We start from the raw sequence: 23,535 nt of genomic DNA, 5'->3' as shown, positions 1-23,535 counted from the left end.
GTAGTTCCACAATATTTCAAAACCAATTAGCCAGCCAAATTCAACATTGTCTTTGACTATCTGTCAGTCTGAATAAACTGCAAGTGCTGTTTTGTGACATTTGTACCAATTACACTGGTTAATCTCATAAACTGCCTGTAATAAATAGCTACGGAAGAACAGCACTAGCACTTTGCCTACCCATATGCTGAGAAGCACTATGACATATGTCTTCGAATTCGGTCTGTGTACACATTTTAATTAGCATTCTTGCATTGTCTTTTCTTTTCTCCAATGCAGTCAATTTCAATTAGCTACCAGCAGCTATTCTGACAATCTAGAGGAGGGAAACAGAGGTGCTGTTTTTTCTGTCAAATTTAGTCTTTATACTGCAAAACAAAGGCTTTTTTTCTCAAACTCAGCCAACTGAGCCTTTTAGCAGCACGGCAGATGTATTTGTATTTGTCAACAGACAATGTGTGCCTTTGTAGCAGTATGTTTCTGGGTCAGTCCATTGAGGACTCACAAAAGAAGAGAGCGCAATAACGGGTAGCAATTATGTGGAGACAACATCAAAACACACATCACCTTCTGTTTCTGAGTTAAAAGGTTTTTGTATCAAAAACGCAAGTTAACAAATAGCCCAGTCTACAATGACAACCTAGAAAAGAAACCTATACAGTAAATGGATTGAAGTGCGTCTGTTTTACCAAGGTACTGCATATTCATTAGAGTCCTACACTTGCATGGAATTGGGATACTATATTCACAGTCGTTCCCACATAAAATACATTCGGAAAGTGTTAAAACCCCTTAGCTTTTTCCAAATTGTTTTACATTACAGGCTTATTCTAAAAGGTATTAAATAAATGTTTTTCTTCATCAATCTACACACAATAGCCCAAAATGACAAAGCAAAAACAGGTTTTTAGATTTTTTTGCAAATGTATTAAAACAGAAATACTTTATTTACATAAGGTTTCAGACCCTTTGCCATGAGACTCTAAATAAACCTCAGATGCATCCTGTTTCCATTGATCATCCTTGAGATGTTTCTACAACTTGATTGGAGTCCACCTGTCGTAAATTCAATTGACTGGACATGATTTGGAAAGGCACACACCTGTCTATATAACATCCCACAGTTGACAGTGCATGTCAGAGCAAAAACCAAGCCATGAGGGCAAAGGAATTTTCCGTAGAACTCCGAGACAGGATTGTGTTGAGGCACAGATCTGGGGAAGGGTACCAAAACATTTCTACAGCATTGAAGGTTCCCAAGAACACAGTGGCCTCAATCATTCTTCAAAGAAGAAGTTTGGAAACCCCAAGACTCTTCCTAGCGCTGGTCGACTGACCAAACTGTGCAATCAGGGGTGAAGGGTCAGGGAGGTGAGCAAGAACCTGATGGTCACTCTGACAGAGCTCCAGTTCCTCTGTGGAGATGGGAGAACCTTCCAGAAGGACAACCATCTCTATAGCACTCCACCAATAAGGCCTTTATGATAGAATGGCCTGACGGAAGCCACTCCTCAGTAAAAGGCACATGACAGCCCGCTTGGAGTTTGCCAAAAGGCACCTGAATACTCTCAAACCATAAGAAACAAGATGCTCTGGTCTGATGAAATCAAGATTGAACTATTTGGCCTGAATGCCAAGCGTCACATCTGGAAGAAACCTGGAACCATTCCTATTGTTAAGCCTGGTGGTGGCAGAATCATGCTTTTGGGATGTTTTTCAGTGTCAGGGACTGGGAGACTAGTCAGGATCAAGGAAAGATGAACAGAGAAAAGTACAGAGAGATCCTTGATGAAAACCTGCTCCTGGGTGCTCAGGACCTCAGACTGGGGTGAAGGTTCACCTTCCAACAGGATAACGACCCTAAGCACACAGCCAAGACAATGCAGGAGTGGCGGCTTCTCTGAATGTCCTTGAGTGGCCCAGCCAGAGCCTGGACTTGAACCCGATCGAACATCTCTGGAGAGACCTATAAATAGAGGTGCAGCGAAGTTCCCCATCCAATGGGAGAAACTCCCCAAATACAGGTGTGCCAAGCCTGTAGCATCATACCCAAGAAGACTCATGGCTGGAATCGCTGCCAAAGGTGCTTCAACAAAGTATTGAGTAAAGGGTCTGAGTCAAATATTTCTGAGTTTAATATTCAATACATTGGCAAACAATTCTAAAAACCTGTTTTTTCTTTGTCATTATGGGGTATTGTGTGTAGATGGATGAGGGAAAAAAACAATTTAATTAATTTTAGAATAAAGCTGTAACATAACAAAATGTGGAAAAAGTCAAGGGATCTGATTACCTTTCTGAATGCACTGTATCGGCCTTCTCCAGACTTCACATTGACATTTATCATCCTTTAGGTTCTATCATGGAAAACAATGTTATTGTATAGGCAGCATGTATATCATCTGGATCATTTGCAGGGTCATTGATTGTCATTCCTCTTCAGGCGAAGAAGGGCCCGTATGCCTTCCTGTGGGACATGGCTGTGGTGGAGTACGCCGCGCTGACGGACGATGACTGCACCATCACCGTCACAGGAAACAGCATGAGCAGCAAAGGCTACGGCATCGCCATGCAGCATGGGAGTCCCTACAGAGACCTCTTCTCACAGAAGTGAGCAACACCACCAACCTCATTATACACCATCTATATTGTAACGACCCTGGCGTTGATAAGCATGATTATTGCTCCCCCAAAGGGAACTAGCTTTCTCAGAGCAGAGGTAACATGTCCTGCTTTGGAAAATCGATTCTGGCCTCGAAACCTCGTGCTACTCCCTCGTTTCATTACAATGTTTATGCATTAATGATATACCATCATTTTATCATCAGTTCTATTCAGTATCTTCTCCTTCTCACCTCTCCTTTCATCACCTCATCTCTTCCTTTCATCCCCTTCGGGAAATATCCTAAGTCTTAAGTGCATATGGTTTAACGCACACCTACTTTGAATCCTAATTACTTTCTCTGCTTCATAAAAGTCATAAACATAATCACTGATGGTTGACAGCGCCTGAGGTAATTGAAGGCTGTAATTGGCTGAGAGGTCATTCGGTGGTTATACTCATCCATTTTAGAGGGAGTTTGTTGAGGAAATGAAAGGCCCACTAATGTTTTTATAAATTCACTTTGTAGTAAAAACACTAGTCAAAATGCTCTTAATAAAGGTTAGAACCCAGCTAGCACATAATGTTCTGAGAAACATATTTTGCATACAACCTTACTGCAACTTTATTGGAATGGTGCAGGATAGTTGCTTGGCTTTCAGACATTCTTAGCACATTTAAGGAAATTGACAAAAAACATGAAAAAACATGACATGCATGCTAGCTCCATCCTGGATGGACTCATTTCATGGATAGAGAACATAAGATCATAGTTTCAAATCGATCTGATGTTGTGTCACAATAAAAAAATATATTTTTGAATGATTAATACCTAATGAAATTCATTTCCATGTGTCCTAGTTGTGCTTGGAGTTCAAAAAAGTTAAACCAAAATAAGGTAACAGTGGTATTAAAAGTGTTATTGACATATTCAGTGAACTTTTTAAGGAACTTATTCACAAACCTCCAAATAATTTCCTTCTCAGAACATTACTCAAACCTCCCAGCCAACTTTTAAGGAACCAGAGTAAAATGTTCTCAGAACCTCCCTGCAACCTAAAAATAAACATTCCCAGAAGAGGCAAAATGTTCACTTCTGTTCTCAGAACGTTTTTTTTTTTTATTCCATTTTTACCCGTCAGGAAACGTATGGCTTTGTTCCCACAACCAAGGTTGAAACCAAAAACATACTTTCGAACAACTTCCATGGAACCGAATGTGTTAGCTGGGGAGTTACTACAGTTCTGTCATTCACAGAGGTTTAATGCACGATTTTAATGCCCTTCTAATGCTGTTTCCCCATGCAATTATATATTATCAGATGTATAAATTGCAGCACAGTTAGAATGTGGTCTATTCTTTTTTATTACTTCTCACTAAACTACCCTTGAGGAGCCACGTGATGTGTTTGAATTACAGAGTAGGGGATCACTGCAACTTATCCTTAAGGCAAGTTTAACTTTTTTACTATAAGTCCAGGTTACAGTCATGGACACGTTTTATGTTCCAGCTGAGTTAGAGGAATTATTCAATATGAATTAACATGATTCTGCTAATTATTTCCATGAAAAAGGTTAATGATTCATATTTGAACAAAATACTTAGGCAATGTCTTGAAATGTTAACAACATTTGAAAATCTTTGGTCTTTTAGTTGCAGTTTTTTCTCCTTTGTATTATCCATTGTAAATTGATCCCATTGCGAAGATAACAGAAGCCGGCAGATTTTAGATGCTGATTGTCTAAATCTCTCCATAATCACATGGAACCAATTAGGACTGTGTATTGGCCAAGGATATTGGCCAAGCATATCCCCAAAATGAATCCCAAAATCCCTGAGTCTTGACTACGTTCCCACATATCTTGTATTGATTCTTCTCACGAATAACAGTTCCGTGAATACAACCCAAAATGTTTAGTCACACTATCCTTTAGTTAAGAAATCTAACTCTGTTCAACTCAGTGAAAATAAACAGTTTCTGTTGTTTGAGTGCCATCACAACTTCACAACCAGAAAGATCTGCCATTCTAGTGACTAAAACGCAAGTCTTAGGATAGGGACAATGATCCTTCTACAAAGCAGAACCACTGTCAACCAGCTAGTCATGCTTAGATCAGGTTTGATCTGGGGCTCATGGAAGCCACACCTTTGATAAATCACCAGAGGTCAATGTGGTGGAACACTGAAATCCTCTCCAATCTTTCCGAGGTGTTCTTCATCAGGGCCCTTCGGAGTGCACACTTAGTATGCAGGGCCATAGCAGGGGATGACCGGGGTCAGAGCTTAAGCAAAGAGGTCCTTCCATGCAAGATCTCCTATAATGCCTATCCCCACTGAACTGAACACTGTCCCCCTGTCTCTACTCATAATGGCCTGGATGAATATCTGCCTGGGAAATCCTGGGCTAACAGAAATAGTGGTGGTGGTGGGATGGTAATGTGCTTTGAGGACAGCTGGGATGCTTAGGGGGTAATAACAGGCTGAACCAGGAAGTCATCTCCTCTACAGAGACGGATTCATCTTACTTGCTACCGTCCCCTGTCCCATCATCATCATCATCCATTCTCCTCCCTCCATCCCTCCCTCAGCGCCCTTGTCTATCCATAACCTTACAAATTCGCCATGTGCTCCTTTTCATCTCAGAAATGACTGTTTGCCCACGGGGCGGTACTCTGATAATGGTCTTTCCCTCCTCGCCACGGCTCCTTTTCTTTTAATTAAGCAGTTCTTCATTCTTGTTTTATTTTGGATTTAATTTGTGTCAGTGAAGGACTACAAAAGCTGACATTTAATGAAATTTACTGTGGGGGTTTAATTCACTGCGCAAGCATAATTCAACAAATCACTAAAACACTGTGCTGTGGGAATGGTCACAAATTAATGCTTTAATCTGCAGAAGATACAGCAGGTTTATTTTTCATTGTTACTTTAGTGACATGATAGCATACAAATGGTAATTATAATGCAACTAGGGTCCTAGAGTCCTTATTCCTAAAATCCTTTGTTTAGCAGCCTTCAAACTTAGTACAACAGTCTGTTTTCAGGAAAGCTTCCTGCTGTTGTACTAAGTTTGAAGGCTGTTACACAAAGGATTTTAGAAATAAGGACTTTAGGACCCTCATACACCTAAATATTTCCCCTCAATGCAGGATCCTGGAGCTGCAGGAGAAAGGAGACCTGGACATCCTGAAGCAGAAGTGGTGGCCTCGAATGGGCCGATGCGACCTCAACAGCCATTCCAACGCCACGCCTGACGGGCGGTCCCTGAAGCTACACAGCTTTGCCGGGGTTTTCTGCGTCCTGGCTGCAGGACTGCTGCTGGCCTGCCTGGTTGCTGGCCTGGAGATGTGGTGGAACAGCAACCGCTGCGGGCAAGAGCAGCCCAAAGAGGTGACCGAGCACAGAGCCCGGAGGACAGGGCAACAGGGGGAGGACACTACCACACTCTACTTTAAGGATCTACTGTAGCTGCTGACCACCATTTAGTGGAGCTACTGAACACACAGTTGTAGATTGTGCTCAGATTGAAATACAATTTGGTCCCCCCTATCTATCACCTTCCCATTCTCTGAAACCAAATCCATCTGTTTTTGTATGGCATACGTACCTCACACAGCTCACAGATGAAGACAAATCCCCTTTATCGTTTTCTTACTAATATTTCCATCTGGATTATTGGTATTTTTCAAAACTCTTTGAATTTGAACATATTCATTGATGTATGTTAATCACATCAATAAACCCTTTAGCTGCCTTCAGGATAACACATTTATGAGAAGATGTCAGTATCGATTTTGTTTTAAGTTCCCCGTAAAATTAGTATTCCTGAAATAATCAAAACCCATTGATTACCAAGACAGCTTCCTTACCCTAAACTGTAAACACATTCACACTGCCTACCACAGAGAACACTTTTCATTGATTCTCGTTACACTTTCACCAGATAAGTGCCTGCTAAGCTGATTTACACTGATTACACCTTATGCATCAATGCCAGTTCACTTTAAGCCTTTCTTATGAGTTTAATCCACTCAAGTTACTGCGATGATGTCAACATGATGTATACCAACATAGAGATCCTATTAAATTACTAATTCTATGTCTATCAAGACCTCTCACATGAGTGACTCTCCCGTGCATATGACATGAGACAAGCTAAGGCTTTACATGGATCTCTAAACTAAAGTTTGAGCAGAAACTGGACGCTTGCATGCGTCACCCACAGCAATAAGAGCCACTGTATCTGTCCAACCCAGTCCATAATTAAGCAATAAGGCACAGGGGGGTGTGGTATATGGCCAATATACCAGGGTAAACATCTGTTCTTCAACACGACGCAACGCGGAGTGCCTCGATACAGCCCTTAGCAGTGGTATATTGGCCATATACCACAAGCCCCCGAGGTGCCTTATTGCTATTATAAACTGGTTACCAACGTAATTAGAACAGTAAAAATAATGTTTTGTCATGCCCGTGGTATACGGTCTGATATACCATGGCTTTCATCCAATCAGCATTCAGGGCTCGAACCACCCAGTTTATAATCCCTAGTAATTCACTGTGTGACGTCTTATTGCTATTATATGTCAATGTGGACAACCATCCGTTCTTATTCTTGATTGTTCTATGATCTCGTGCAGGTTACTAAGGATTACAGACTGGCAAGGGTTTCTGGTCCATTGACATATAATGAGATTACCACTGCTTCATCGGAAGGGAGGAAGGACATTTGGACAGAGAGAGAAAGAGACTGGGATGAAGCAGAAGCTATTGACACAGGTCAGAATAGAGCTCCTAAGATCTGATATGTGCTGCTGCATTAAAGGGGCACTCTGCTCTGTCCGACTGGGCTTGGGGGGCCATCTTGATCTTAAACGCCACAACACCATCTTTCCCATCATTGGCAATCCTCCTATTTTCTTATTCTGTTCCTTCTCCTTTTTTGGTTAGTTTTTTCGTAATGGTTGGATGCATGACGAGGGCTTGTCTGTCACCCTCACCTAGAAACATTTTATGGGGAATAAGAGGAAGTTAATTCAGTCACATTTTCTATGAACTACCTCATTATGATGCTTTATTGTGCCTTATACTATAGACAGTGCATTATAACAGTTGTTATAAGCAGTGCAGGACTCGGATAATGGCCTTTGTAAATGCATACATATCTCTAAATGTGTTCGTAAAGTTTGACGCAGTTGGTGTATAGAATATGTTACAGATACAGAGATCAGCCACAATACCACAATACAAACAACCACAATACAGGACCTATGGAGGACATTTTGAAAACAGCCTACTCAAGCCTAGATAAGTCATTCAAACGATGTCAGGCTCACCATGGATGGATAGAGTGGTTTTATAGTTTTGTTATAAGAGTTGTTTCTTCATTACGAAAGCTTTCACACCGTAGAGCATGGTGTTATTTCCTCTCAATTTAAATCAACACACTTATTAAAACACCGGTGCAGTGGTTTAATTTGAGGCAAGTATTTGTTTAGGCGTGCCGCCAATGCAGCGAGATTATAAACATATTTTAATGAGGCGCCAGTCTGCTAAAACAATAGCCTTGGCTGAGATGTTTTAATTAGCTTTGGGAGTTTTTTATGATACTGGATTGATACTGTCATAAATTAATTCCTATAATCGACGTCTCTGTTGATAAAGTATTCAGAACAAATCATATCAAGATACATATTTGTACATTCCGGAAGGTTCAAACTGATGTGGGAAACACTATTGTTTGACTGGAATCTAATGTATCAAGATGGATTAAGTGGCTTTAGTAACGTTTAGGATCTCCTCTAGAAGACTTTGTTTTCTGCTTTTAGTTGGGAGGCTGTGGTAGAATGTGCTTCTTACAGGCAGTTGGTATTGACAAGAGGAAGAGTAGTCGATGCGCTGTAGAATCACAGTGGTGTTTAGTTACGCGGTTTGACGCAACACTGATCTCATTGAAAGTTCATGTCTTCTGATGGTTAAATTATTCAACTCTAACGCATACAGTCTGGCAGTATGAGAGGAGTAAATGTTTTTTTGTAAGTATTTCTGCATCTATGTTGCCAAACAACATCCATTATAATTGCATAGTATTTCCAGTGCATTAGGTTAGTCTCTAAAATTGCATGTAGGCTTGTTCCTACTCTCCAATATCACATAAAGATGATTTAAATATAGGACTTCTTAATTTCCCAGTGTGCAATATAATCAAATATTTCTTTCATGTGTAGATCATGTAGTAGATGAGCATAGAATAACAAGTCATCACCCTTCATCGTAGATTCACATTTCTGATTATGTCATCATTCCAAAACATGTATTATTTTCATTGGTTGGGCTTGTCCTCCATATGTAGAAGCTTAACCTCTGCAATGTATTGTGTTGTATATGTGCTGCACATAGGGATCAACGTGGATGTTGTCTTCATATTCAGTAATTTAACTAATATAATCGTCTTGTCAGACCACTACTGGAGCCAAGCTGCGTCTGCCGACAAAGTAGCCTAATGTAGCCACCGAGTGCAAGGATTCTTCTCCTGATTGACTAGTGATTCCTGCTACACTAAAGCTTCTTGTCCTCTATCTAGATGTCCCAATGTAACCTATTTTGTCAGCAAATAATATCTTTTTTTTTTAAAGAACACTGTAGAAGCCCATGTATTCATGTTTGGGCATCTTAATGGGACACCCATATATTACCTCAACTTTGCAACAATATACTGCAGCGTCAGCAATGAGTTGTACATGTATGACCATCTTAATAAGGCACTTAATATAATACTTCAACTTGACAATGTACTATATTTCCTGTAGCATCAGCAATGTGTTGTTCATTTATAACTGTCTTAATGTGGCATGTAATATGTTACATTGCACTTACTGTAGCCTCAGAAATGCCTCATATCCTTAGGTTACTTTTCCTGTGCACAAATGCTTGAGTGGTTTCGCAGAAGCCTAAGGTTGCATGGCAACCGAGAAAAGTCAGTAGAGGTCAGGATGTGGTTTGGCTCCAGTATTGGTGTCGTCTGTCAAAGATTTGACACCCCTTACTAAACATCAAACTGTCTATGTCCACTGGCCAAGTTTGATTTCAAGGTGCACATTCTATACAACTGTAATTGAGTCACCTCAATTTCAATTGGGCACGTAAAACGGACATTACCCAATAAGCATGTTGAGTGAAACAATCAAAGAGGCTTGGGAAACAAACCACCTCAAAAAAACTAAGGAAGGGAGAGTGGAAGTAAATGTATGGAGCTGGTGAAAAGCCTGAGAAACCCACTGTGGAACAGCCCATCTCAGCCTCTGTGTCTCTCCCTCCCCCTCTCTCTCTCACACACTTTAGGACAAGGAGGTGAATCTGGAACAGGTGCATCGGCGTATGAACAGTCTTATGGACGAGGACATGGCACACAAGCAGATCCCCGGCCCGTCTATCGAGATCTCTGCGCTGGACATCGGCAGCATGCAGCCCAGCCAGCAGCTGGAGTCTGTGCGGGACTACCCGGGCACGGGCCTGTCTGTGAGCGCCTATCTCCCAGGGGAGGGTCATGGGGTGGGCCTGGGTCGGACACTAGCTCAGGGCCCTGGCAGCACCCTCCCCCACCACCCCCTCAGCAGCTCCACCATCCCCTCCATTCAGTGCAAACACAGAGCTCCCAACGGGGGGCTGTTCCGACAGAGTCCCGCCAAGACGCCCATGCCAATGTCATATCAGGGAGTTCCCGGAGGACCCATCCCAGAAGCCATTGAGTCCACCCACAGTACATCCATCTAATGGTGCCATCTCAATGTCACATGTCCTTCCCCTCACCTGATATTCTGGGGGATTGTTGAAAAATATATGAAGAAAAAAAATATGAAAAGTCTACAAATGAGAAAAATAAGAGATTTTTATTACCTGTTGAACAACCAACGTTGTCGAAAGAACAGCAAATTTTACTTGTATATATTTGTAAATACTGAGAGAACGAAGTGAAGTAAAAGTGTATTTTGAATATTCTCAATTTTTGAAGTTGAGTTACAAATAAAAAAAAACGAGATAAAAAAAATGATATTAAAAAAACGACTGTTTGAATGGCTTTGTAAATTTTGTTCTATATGAATAATGACGCAAATTCATTGTGATTGTTTTCTAAGTGCCGAAATAAAAGATGTCTCTCCACAGTTCATTCTTAGATGGCCATGCACCATAGAGACATAATGTAGAACACCAACTGTTATGTACCACTGTAACAACAACCATATCTATAGAGCAGTATCAGAGGAGCATATTCCCAATAGATGGATTCATTTTGTTTGTAAGACATACATTTTTCAAGGTGTTTTTGTTTTCCTACTTTAAAGTCTTAGAGAATCATTGATAAAGAATGAAACTGAAGTTACTGTTTCCATTGAGTTCTACATATTTTTGAAATGGAAGGTATTTCATAGAGCTCAATTTCAGCCCTATGTTGTCAAAGACATAGGGAGATTTAGTATCAGTCAGCTCCCAACACCAAACAAAGCTGGTACTAAGGATGCCCTGTACAGCGTAACATCAGTCAGACGTCTCACGTTGCTAAGGCCAGACCTTAGAGTTAGGCTTACGTTAGGAGAATGTTCAAAGGAAATGTCTTGACTGAATCATGTCCCTGACGATGTATACCATATGTTTCCTTAGTTGTGTGGGAGGGATGTTTAAAACAGAAAAATGTTATTTTTAACAACAAAAAAAGCTCATTAGAAAAATCTGTGTTCATTTTTTACTGAAGGATTTATTGTTGAAAAGTTGTATACAGTTTGTCTCCTTTCAGAGTAGTTAAGTCATTTCAACTGCAGATGGAGAAAAGTAGATATATAATATTGTAATGTCTCATATTTATCATTTGTAATGGAGTAATTATCACCAAGGTAGATGGAAGATAAAGGAGTGATATCAAAATTCTAAACTATTACAGTGTAATAGCAGTACAGGTGACATATCCTACTGTCTAAATACTGATGGAACTCTGTTCATAAAATTAACAGAATTTTCCCATCGATTAACCTGTGCACTTTGCAGAGCAGCAGTTCATATTACATTTCCAACTAAGGATGAACTGCGAAACTTTACCAAGACTTTCGTAAGTGCAATTAAAATGCAATTATGTCCCGCAATATATTTTCTGTTTATGTCCTTTAGCCTATCATACTGAAGAACTCATTGCCAGGAAGTGAGATAGTGAATGTCAGTGGTTACTGTTCATATGCACAACACATTGTGTACCAGGAGTACTGATAGCTGATCTATACTCATACCAATAAAAAGGTTTGTCCTTACCTCTTTGAAAATGTGACAAATCACCCCGCAGAGCCATTGAAGGAAAGCAAAGAACGAGAAAGAAGTGATGTCATGAGAATAAACAGAAGTATCATAGCGCAAAAGTGTTTCGCGTCACCCGTTTTCCCGCTCTTGGTTTTCAAACAAAATTGGAGAGGTTGTAAGCCTGTATATTTTGTACAAGTAGATACTAATGTGAACCAAAGTGATCTCATTTTACACTGTGTTCTGCATACAACCTGTGCCAATGATCCGCTAACAGTGGTGAAAGGGAAGTTCCACATTACTGTAAGGGTTGAGAGTGTTTCACTGCCTTACTGTGTACCCCCCGTTCCTGTATCAATGCCCACACCACAAGATTCAAGAAAAAATTATTTCAAAAAAGCTATCATATCATCCAGTCTGTAACAGTACATCTAAGGAGACTCATTTAATTTATGAATATGCTGCTTGGAGTTTCTTAATCTTTAATAAAGAAATTTGGTTTACATATGTTTGTTTCTTCGAGTCATAGGGCATGTGACGATGGATAACACACACGATACTATACATTTGTTATATAAACTGTTGGTCCTATATTCATTTCTTTTTAAACATTTTGAAAACATTTGCACTTAATTTTCATCTTTTCAAAACCATTTCCAGTGCTAACAACTGATATCATAGAAGTCCTATCTGCCTTGCTTGATTTGCTTGACATAATGTTCTCAGTACGATACAAATTAAAATCATCCCTTTGAGGTGGTGCTCCAACAGATAGCTGAGAATAGACCAACCGACAAGTATCTCGTCATCACAACAGGGCCTTTACTTAAACCTGTAAATCTCAACAGGCTGCATGTTAATAGGCGTCACCCCAGTGACATCGGATTGTTCCAGAGATAAAACGCAGTGATGTCATAAGAGCTAGGGAGGTCGACATTGGCATGCAGTGTGTGTACTGTAGGCTTAAGAGATGACATGTCCTTACATTTTCAATGTATGTATACAATACTGAAATAAGGCACCGTATTGAGTCTTCCTAATTATAAATAGTGTGAGAGAAGATACTGTGCTTCCTTCTCTTAAATGCTTTCTAAAAGCTCAGCTTTTAGCTTATTCTATTATCAAATGCTCACAATAGAGGACATTTCACCCACCTCCTTACCCAATCGATAATTAATTTTAGATTGCATTGTGTACCGTGGTTCTCTTTCTGTCGGTATACACATTAATGGTACCTACCCCTTTCAGCAGGTGTGAAGAAGGTGTTTAATCACATGGCCAAGCGTGCCATCCGCTGACACGACCCACGTACCAATGTTGGAATACATCCTGTATACTCTGAGTGTACAAAACATTAGGAACACCTTCTCAATATTGACCTGCCCCCACTTCTGCCCTCATAACAGCCTCAATTCGTCCGGGCATGGACTCTACAAGGTGTTGACAGCGTTCCACAGGGATGCTGGCCCATGTTGACTCCAATTCTTCCCACAGTTGTGTCAAGTTGGTTGGATGTCCTTTGGGTTGGGGACCATTCTTGTTACACATAGGAAACTGTTGAGCGTGAAAAACCCAGCAGTGTTGCAGTTCTTGACACACTCAAATCAGTGCGCCTGACACCTACTACCATACCTCATTTAAAGGCACTTACATATGTTTTCTTGCCCATTCACCCTCTGAATGGCACACATACACAATCCATGTCTCAATTTTCTCAAGGCTTAAAAATCCTTCTTTAACCTGTCTCCTCCCCTTCATCTACACTGATTGAAGTGGATTTAACAAGTGACATCAATAAGGGATCATAGCTTTCACCTGGATTCACCTGATAAATCTATGTCATGGAAAGAGCAGGTGTTCATAATGTTTTGTACACAGTGTATATACATAATCTCTCTCTTTCTCTCTCTCTCACTTTCTCACTCTCACTTTTTTGCTCTCTTGCTTTCTCACAGTCTCTCTCTCTCTCACACATTCTCTATCTATGTATTTCTCTATATCTCTCCCTCTCCCTCTCCAATTTCCTGCTCTGTCAATTAGGGCCGATTTAAGCAGGAGGTGCAGGATGCCAGCCGTCCTCTGTGTTTAATCTCAACCATTTAACATCTCCCCGACTGGTAGCTCAGACCTCTCCAAATAAACATCAGGAAAGGAAATAAAAAAAAACACATCAAGTTTTATCACTACCTGTTTAGTAGATTTCCCACAAGAAATGTGTAATAATTTAGATTTGAGTCATGTCCATGTTCTTACCTTCACAGGTGAACATGCTCTGAAAAATCTACTGCCTTTTCAGAGGCTGATTTCGCAGGGGTCATAGCTATCTGTAAATGAGGGCATGGATGACAGCGGTGTCACAACCTTAGTAATAGTGGGTGAGAATGGGAGTTCTATTTAACATTTATTTATCTATGATGTCCCGTTGAGGTCGGAAGACCTCTTTTACAAGGGAGACCACTCCATAAATATATAAGTCACTCTGATTGTGGCACCAGGTTTTTCTTTATTCCGTATTTAGAGGTTGTAGACACTGACTTTCATAATTCACTAATAGTTCATAATAGTTATCTTCATCTGCTCCTTGAGAAAGTGGTGTACAGCCCTGAACCGTTGGGCAATACTTGACCAAAGTATATGTAATACCAGTGTTCTAAGCAACAGTGTACATATGGCTTTAGTGCTTGTTACCCTTAAACATCTTCAGGTTTGCACACATTAGTAGTGGTATTTTACAGATTCACCTGCAGCCTCTGGCTCAGAGTTTATTGTAGACGATGTACCTCGTAAAAAAAAAATAAACATTTAAATCTCCCCCTAGCAGAGTTGTGAGGAAGTGTTATGGGTCATTACCTGACAGCTGACTGGGGGAGACATTAGATTTGACACCCACCTGGAGAAGGGATATTAGTGGGTGCTGAAATTCAGCGATACAGAGGGATTGAAATTTAAAGGCAATGTTCCAGCGTTAGCGGAGACGGCATTCACTGTAAACGCTGCATATGTTGGCTCAATAGGAAATAACCTTAAAACTATTCAGTACAGACTGAATAGAGCTCTAACTTGACTTTGGCAGGAATAGTTGACAACCAAAATGTGATATTTCTTGCAAGACTATTATCTTCTGTCTCAACACTATGTTTTCCTTTAGATCTCTTTATTTACTATCACATCTTGTCATCTTCATAAAACAATGAATGCGGGGTTATTTTTTGTAGCCAAACTCTATACTATAGAGGCTGGTAAGGACAGAGGCTGGGCTGTTCTGTCTGATCTGTCTGATCTGAAAGCAGTGGTTAGTGTGAGTCTGAAGATAGAGGCACAGCACAGCCTGACACAGGGGTTTGACGCCGGGAGGAGAAGAGGACAGGAGAGGAGGAGACGAAGAAAGCACAAGTAGCAGCAGCACATCCACACCCTCCTCGTATCACTGAGTTTAAACAAAAGAATCCCCTGAGTCAGTCAGTCAGTCAGACAGACCAGCAATTTGAGTCACAGTCCACTGTCTCCACAGCAGGGCTGCTGGAGTGACCAAAAACACACAGAAAATATTGCTGCCTCACAAACCCGGCTTCACACACATCATATGGACAGTTTTAAATTGGAGTGCCCCCTCTGCGATTAGATGGAGGCAGACTGGCAGTCACCCAACTGGGAGGCTTCTGAGGAAGGCTTTCTCTTCCTGCGGCTCCTGCAACCTGACTAAACCTCGCCCCTTCTCCCTACATTCTTAGAAAAAAAGGTGCTATCTAGAACATACAATAATTTTTTGGCTATCCCCATAGGAGAACCCTTTGAAGAACATTTTCTGGTTCCAGGTAGAACTCTTTTGGTTCCAGGTAGAACCATTTTGGGTTCCATGAAGAACCCTTTCCACAGAGCATTCTAAATCACATGGAACCCAAAAGGGTTCTACCTGCAGTTCTACCTTAGAAAAAAAGGTTCTTCAGCTGTCCCCATAGAATAACCCTTTTTATTTAGAATGCATGGAACCCAAAAGGGTTCTACCTGGAAATAAAAAGGGTTATTCTATGGGGACAACTGAAGAACCTTTTTTTCTAAGAGTGTAGCAGACTGATGAACACCCTGCCTCCTCAGCACTCAGCCATCTATTCATAACGCCAAGGCACAGATGTGCACCGCTGGAGTACAATCAGAGAGAGAAACTGCTTGGCAATTTTCGGAAATTTCAAATCCCCTTCCGCAGGTGAATTTTGCACCTGGGTTTACTGAAACGGTGCAGAACAAATAATAATTTCTATGACAAACGGATCTGTGTTCACGAAGGTCTGGCAGTCTGATGGTCTCCTACTATAAGAGTAGGAAGATGCCGTGTCAGCCGCCATGGGAGGATGATGGAGAAAGACAAATGAAAGTGATTAAGATTGATTAACTTTGTACCCACTACAATAGCTGTATTTTAAGCCCACCAAAAGAGTTGTTAATCACACATAGTATAACACTTAGTCATACAGCATGAGAGTGAAAATCAACAGTGGGGAGTCCACAGGATGTAATGAATGTTATTCTTGTTCTCTAAGCTCCTTACATTTGGACTCGCCAAAAGCCTTTGATATTTGTTCCAGTCAGTGGAGTCACCATGTGTTTAATGGCCACACGCTGTGCCTGATGGGCTTTCAGTGACTAATCAGTCTTCTCCTCTGTCCATTAGTAGCAAGCAGAGGCAGAGTGGGGGGGGGGGGGCTTCACCACTGGATAGACAGTTCTTTCATTATGACTACAGCTCACAGCACCTCGGCTCACAGCACCACCTACGACCTCTAAAATAACAGTGTTTCAGGTCCCAATTCCATTCTTTCATGCTGTTTCCTTCTCTTCATAGTTAATATTATGGTTACAATGCCTTTCTGTTCAGTTAAACATTTGACTGATTTTAATGACTAGTACGACATGGGGCAAATAGGATTATAAGGTAACACTTTATTTTAAGGAGTCTGTAATAAACCGTTTGTAAGGCATAAGCTGCCTGCCATCCAGGACCTCTACACCAGGCGGTGTCAGAGGAAAGCCCTAAAAATTGTCAAAGACCCCAGCCAGCCTAGTCATAGACTGTTCTCTCTACTACCGCATGGCAAGCGGTACCGAAGTGCCAAGTCTAGGACAAAAAGGCTTCTCAACAGTTTTTACCCCCAAGCCATAATACTCATGAACAGGTAATCAAATGGCTACCCAGACTATTTGCATTGTGTGCCCCCCCAACCCCTCTTTTACGCTGCTGCTACTCTCTGTTTATCATATATGCATAGTCACTTTAACTATACATTCATGTACATATATACATACTACCTCAATTGGCCCGACTAACCAGTGCTCCCGCACATTGGCTAACCGGGCTATTTGCATTGTGTCCCGCCATCCGCCACCCACCACCCGCCAACCCCTCTTTTAAGCTACTGCTACTCTCTGTTCATCATATATAGTCACTTTAACCATATCTACATGTACATACTACCTCAATCACCCTAACTAACCGATGTTTGTATGTGGCCTTGTTACTTTTATAGCCTCGCAACTTTTATAGCCTCGCTACTGTATATAGCCTCGCTACTGTTATTCACTGTCTTTCTACTGTTGTTTTTATTTCTTTACTTACCTATTGTTCAACTAATATCTTTTTTTGCACTATTGCACTATTGGTTAGAGCCTGTAAGTAAGCATTTCACTGTAAGGTTGTACCTGTTGTATTCGTCGCACTTGACAAATAAACTTTGATTTGATTTAAGATATATACATGTGTGAAGAACTAGCTTACTAACATTTACAAATGTGGGAGTAATGATTAATAAATGGTGAGTATACTGTTTGTAAATTACATACCTTTAAAATAAATTGTTACCCCTTATAATTATACCTTTTGGGCTTTTATTGAACTCATTCAAGTTGTGGAAGGGACAAGATAATTACCTACAATGCTTTACTATTACCATGTTATTGTTTTTCCCCCACTGAATTTGTATTTGTATTTGGGTCAAAGATGTATAAGGTTTTCTGTAAGGGGTGCGTAACTTGTGGCAGTGAAGTCAGACGCAGGAGAGCAGAACTCGGTAATAGCTGGAGCAGTTTAATTTCAAAACCCGACGCGCACCAGTAAACGTGCACAAGCACTTACAAACAAACAATTCCACACAAAGACATGGGGGGAACAGAGGGTTAAATACACAACACTTAATGAGGGAAATGATAACCAGGTGTGTTAGAAAACAAGACAAAACAAATAGAAAATGGAAAGTGGATCGACGATGGCAAGAAGACCGGTGACGCCGACCGCCGAACGCCACCCGAACAAGGAGAGGAACCGACTTCGGTGGAAGTCGTGATATTTTCAAAGAAGCAAAAAAATAAAACAGCAATTACAATTCCTTAAAATGCTTTTTTATGTTCATTGGACTGTCACCTTTGCCCTTATATTAGTCATATTCAAGAATAAAGCCAATAATAAATTTTTATTGTGATTCATATGAAAGTACCCTAGTAAAATGTCATTCAGTATAATGCTGTTTTTAAAATATATATATATTTATGCCCATTTTTCAGAATCACAAAGTTATATATCCATGCTTAGACTGGCTGAAAAATAACTACCCAGAAAAAAGGACATTATTTATTTTGAATACAACATATTTGATGTGTCATGGGTACAACTCAACATTTGTTGAAGGTTTTTCCAAAAACTTCCTGCATTACAATGAAAGAAATGCTAAAATATATGAAAATATCTTTCACTTCATCCTTTGAGATTTGTTTTTGTCTCTCTGAGTTAACAAAACACATGTATTGTAATTTAATATAAAATACTGATGTTTTGTTACCCTGAATGACCCATATCACTACAGCCCACACATATTGATTAAATGTGATTCCTTCAGCAATAACAATAATGATCCTATGAAATATTATTAGTAGCAGCAACAGTATTTTTCTTTTAGCTATTTTTTAAGTTATAAAACTGTAAAAAAAACAGGATAAGATGTTTAAAATGTGCAGGCTAGCTGAACTTCAATGACACAATGACACACTAGAGAGTGTGTCATTGTATGGATCAGTGGATGATCAGGCTTGACATCCTTCTTTCTTCCCTGATAGCTAAAAATCTAAAATGTAATAGTTATGACACTGGCACAGAATAGGATTTGCATCCATTAAATGTTATTAGTAGTATATTAATTGTATGTTATACAATGATAACACTTAAAGTTTAAAAGTTAAATCAACTCCCTCTCCCTTTCTCACTCAAACATGTTTTGTTACTATTTCATTGCTAATGTTAATAATAATCACTTTAATTTGAGCCTGTGGCAACACTTTAAGTTGCATTAAGTTGCATTTTTACATGATTATTACATGATAGTTAATGTTGTAATTATGCATTGTTACACTGTAACTGGTACATTTCTATTCAATGCAGGTACACAAATGCTATTTCAAGATACCTACACAAAATAGCTACATAAAATGCCCATCAACCTACTTCAATTCAAACTTGTACAGTCTCGATTTTTCATTAAGTGCCCCAAATGTGAAGCAGCTATTAACTAATATAATTCATAATCCATTTTTAATCCAGAATTGTGTGTGTGTGTAATATTATATTAACCTGTTGGGTCTAGGGGGCAGCATTTGCACGTCTGGATAAAAAAAATGTACCCGATTTAATCTGGTTACTAATCCTACCCAGTAACTAGAATATGCATATACTTATTATATATGGATAGAAAACACTCTAAAGTTTCCAAAACTGTTTGAATGGTGTCTGTGAGTATAACAGAACTCATTTGGCAGGCAAAACCCTGAGACATTTTCTGACAGGAAGTGGATACCTGATGTGTTGTATTGACTTTAAACCTATCCCATTGAAAAACACAGGGGTTTAGGAATATTTTGGCACTTCCTATTGCTTCCACTAGATGTCACCAGCCTTTACAAAGTGTTTTGAGTCTTCTGGAGGGAGATCTGACCGAACAAGAGCCATGGAACGTTGATGTCCCATTAGACACCTGGCGCGCTAGTTCATGTTGGGTACCCTCGTTCCAATACGTTATAAAAGAGTATGCATTCGTCCACCTTGAATATTATTCATGTTCTGGTTAAAAAAGGCCCTAATGATTTATGCTATACAACGTTTGACATGTTTGAACGAACGGAAATATATTTTTTCCCCTCGTTCATGACGAGAAGTCCGGCTGGCTTACATCATGTGCTAACGAGACGGAGATTTTTGGACATAAATGATGAGCTTTTTTGAACAAAACTACATTCGTTATGGACCTGTGATACCTGGAAGTGACATCTGATGAAGAGAATCAAAGGTAATGGATTATTTACATAGTATTTTCGATTTTAGATCTCCCCAACATGACGTCTAGTCTGTATCGCAACGCCGTATTTTTCTGGGCGCAGTGCTCAGATTATTGCAAAGTGTGATTTCCCAGTAAGGTTATTTTTAAATCTGGCAAGTTGATTGCGTTCAAGAGATGTAAATCTATAATTCTTTAAATGACAATATAATATTTTACCAATGTTTTCTAATTTTAATTATTTAATTTGTGACGCTGACTTGACTGCCGGTTATTGGAGGGAAACGATTTCCTCAACATCAATGCCATAGTAAAACGCTGTTTTTGGATATAAATATGAACTTGATAGAACTAAAAATGCATGCATTGTCTAACATAATGTCCTAGGAGTGTCATCTGATGGAGATTGTAAAAGGTTAGTGCATCATTTTAGCTGGTTTTATGGTTTTGGTGACCCTGTCTTTGACTTGACAAAACATTACACACAACTCTTGTAAATGTACTGTCCTAACATACTCTAAATTTATGCTTTCGCCGTAAAACCTTTTTGAAATCGTAAAACGTGGTTAGATTAAGGAGATGTTTATCTTTCAAATGGTGTAACATAGTTGTATTTTTGAAAAATTTGAATTTTGACATTTATTTGGATTCAAATTTGCCGCTCTTGAAATGCACCTGCTGTTGATGGAGTGCACCACGGGTGGCACGCTAGCGTCCCACCTAGCCCCAAGAGGTTAACTAATATAATCCATCAGTTATACCTTAGATGCAGTGCAATAAAACATTAACTACAGTATAATAGTGCAACTTAATTTTAAGTGTTATCCACCCAGGTTTATATCCTATTATATCACATTCTGTTGCTGACAGTAGCATGAAACCATGAAAACAATACCTTGCTTTTCTTCTGGCTAGACTTTCCTCTCTAGAAACTGGATCTGTGTTAATATTTTGTCTGTGCCGTGCAGCCTTCTCAGTATAAAGATAATGTGCCTTGAAATACCTTAAATGCTGTAAACTAGTGAAAACATGGGATAACGAAGCTACTGTCGTTCAGCATAACGGGTGACATTGTGGTATAACATTAAACTTGTGTTGTGCTGAAGGACAAAAGAGTGATACTGAAGGACGGATTTCATACATAAACATATGTAACAGGCAGTTCCTTGGCCACCTAAATAAAGTAATGACCTTGACCTATAAAGATTATCCTTACTTTTCATGTTTGACATAGCTTTTTATAAAATACTAACATTAAAAGTATGTTTTCTGTGTTGTACTGAAGGACATGCATTTTTGTTACTAGAGGGTGAAAAAGTGAAATCATCAAATATTTCAGAGAGATTTACTCACCTCATCATATTGATAGATGGTCTTCAATGGGTCTTCTTTGTGATTTCACACACTGTCACATGATTGCCATCATGTGAAATGCTATGATTTTTTTTTTTTTAAATGTAGATACAGTATGTCGCCGATTATTGTATATGTTGTTGCAAACACTAACACAATTATGCCATGGGTGTTCATTTATATTTTGGGGATGAATTTCTACATTTTAAAAACACTTTTGTCATTAGATTTTTAACCCGGACAGTTACACTGAAGGACATTGTAACACTTTACAACTCAATAACTCCCTTAATTTAATAGTTTACAACACTAATATTTCTGGGTCAAAAGAAGGGTAAGAGTTGAGTGATTTAATATTATATTTATACATATTTATCTTTTTGTGTTAAATGAATGGCCTTCGGACACCAAATGTACGTCTCATCTTTGACCCATCTTTGACCCATTTATTTGACCCATTTGATGCTGCAAAGGCAGCAGCAACTCTTCCTGGAATATACAGGGGTGATGTCTTCCTCCTGTGAGCTGTGTAACACCCAGTGTTTGTAATGCCCCTGACAGTGGAAAGAGAGAGAGAGAGAGTTGAATTTTAATTCAGGATGAGGCATCTAGATAAATACGAGTAATTTGCCATTATTGGCTCACACAGGGTGCTGCTGGTCATGAATCAAGAGTTGTAGAATCTCGCCTCATCATGACTCAGCGGAGTGTCACTCAAGTGACAATTTTTTTATGACTTTGCTGGTGGTTTAGGAATTCATTAGGTACTGTGTGCGTCTCTGACCTCTTAGCAAGTCCAAGGGCTCTATTCAATCTGTATTTCTGAAGTGCTACAGATTGCGTGATAGAAATGTAAAGGTAGCCTCCCGGGTGGTGCAGCTGTCTAAGCCACAGCATCGCAGTGCTTGAGGTGTCACTACAGCCATGGGTTTGATCGTGGCCGTGTCCGGGAGACCCATGAGGCGGCGCAAAATTGGCCCTACGTCGCCCAAGTTAGGGGAGGGTTTGGCCGGCCGGGATGTCTTTGTCCCATTGCGCTCTAGCGACTCCTTGAGGTGGGCCGGGTGCCTGCCAACTGACTTTGGTTGCCAGGTGTATGGTGTTTCTTTCTGACAAATTGGTGCGGGTTGCTTCCGGGTTACGCGAGCAGTGTGTCAAGAAGCAGTGTGGCTTGGCAGGGTTGTGTTTAGGAGGACGCCTGGCTCTCAACCTTTGCCTCTCCTGAGTCCATATGGGAGTTGCAGCGATGGGACAAGACTGTAACTACCAATTGGGGAGAAAAAGGTGTATATATATATATATATATTAATAAATATTTAAAGTTATTTCCGATTGAGCCGACATACTGTATGCAGTGTTTACCGTGAATGCAGTCTCCGCCTACGTGGGAACACACTATCTACCTAGAGAGTTTTCATACATTTTTTTACTAGCTGTTTACATACCCCCACAGTCAGAGGCTGGCACTAAGACAGAATTTAATGAGCTGTTTTCCGCCATAAGCAAACTAGAAAACACTCACCCAGACGCGGCACTCCTAGTAGCCGGGGACTACTAGGAGAAATCCCGCTATGCCCTCCGACGAACCATCAAATAAGCAAAGCTTCAAAACAGGACTAAGATCAAACCATACTACATCGGCTCTGACGGTCGTCGGATGTGACACGAGCCTACCAGAGGAGCTAAACTACTTCTATGAACGCTTTGAGCCAAATAAAACTGAAACATGCATGAGAGCACCAGCTGTTCCGGAAGACTGTGTGATCACCCTCTCCGCAGCCGATGTGAGTAAGACCTTTAAATAGGTCAAAATTCTGGCCTCAGGGCCAGATGGATTACAAGGACGTGTACAGCAAGCATGTCCTGACCAACTGGCAAGTGTCTTTACTGACATTTTCAACTTCTCCCTGTCCGAGTCTGTAATACCAACATGTTTTAAGCAGACCACCATAGTGCCTGTGCCCAAGAACACTAAGGTAACCTGCC

At 40.2% G+C, this 23,535-nt stretch overlaps 1 protein-coding gene across 2 annotated transcripts in view; it reads left to right on the top strand.

The window, feature by feature from the left end:
• grid1b (glutamate receptor, ionotropic, delta 1b) overlaps positions 1-12,387 on the top strand; it is a 424,434-nt gene extending 412,047 nt beyond the window's left edge. Inside the window, exons 14-17 of one of the 2 annotated variants that reach the window (XM_014158349.2) lie at positions 2,444-2,610; positions 5,752-5,992; positions 7,243-7,381; positions 9,944-12,387. In XM_014158349.2, the coding sequence (XP_014013824.1) occupies positions 2,444-2,610; positions 5,752-5,992; positions 7,243-7,381; positions 9,944-10,350 (954 nt within the window). In that variant the 3' untranslated portion in view covers positions 10,351-12,387. The remainder of the gene's footprint in view (positions 1-2,443; positions 2,611-5,751; positions 5,993-7,242; positions 7,382-9,943) is intronic. The other variant, XM_014158350.2, reaches the window with a different exon arrangement.
• The last annotated feature ends 11,148 nt before the right edge of the window (positions 12,388-23,535 follow it).

This window comes from Salmo salar, chromosome ssa19 (genome assembly GCF_905237065.1).
Source record: "Salmo salar chromosome ssa19, Ssal_v3.1, whole genome shotgun sequence".
Taxonomy (NCBI): Eukaryota; Metazoa; Chordata; class Actinopteri; order Salmoniformes; family Salmonidae; genus Salmo; species Salmo salar.
This window is presented reverse-complemented; position numbering and strand designations above follow the sequence as displayed.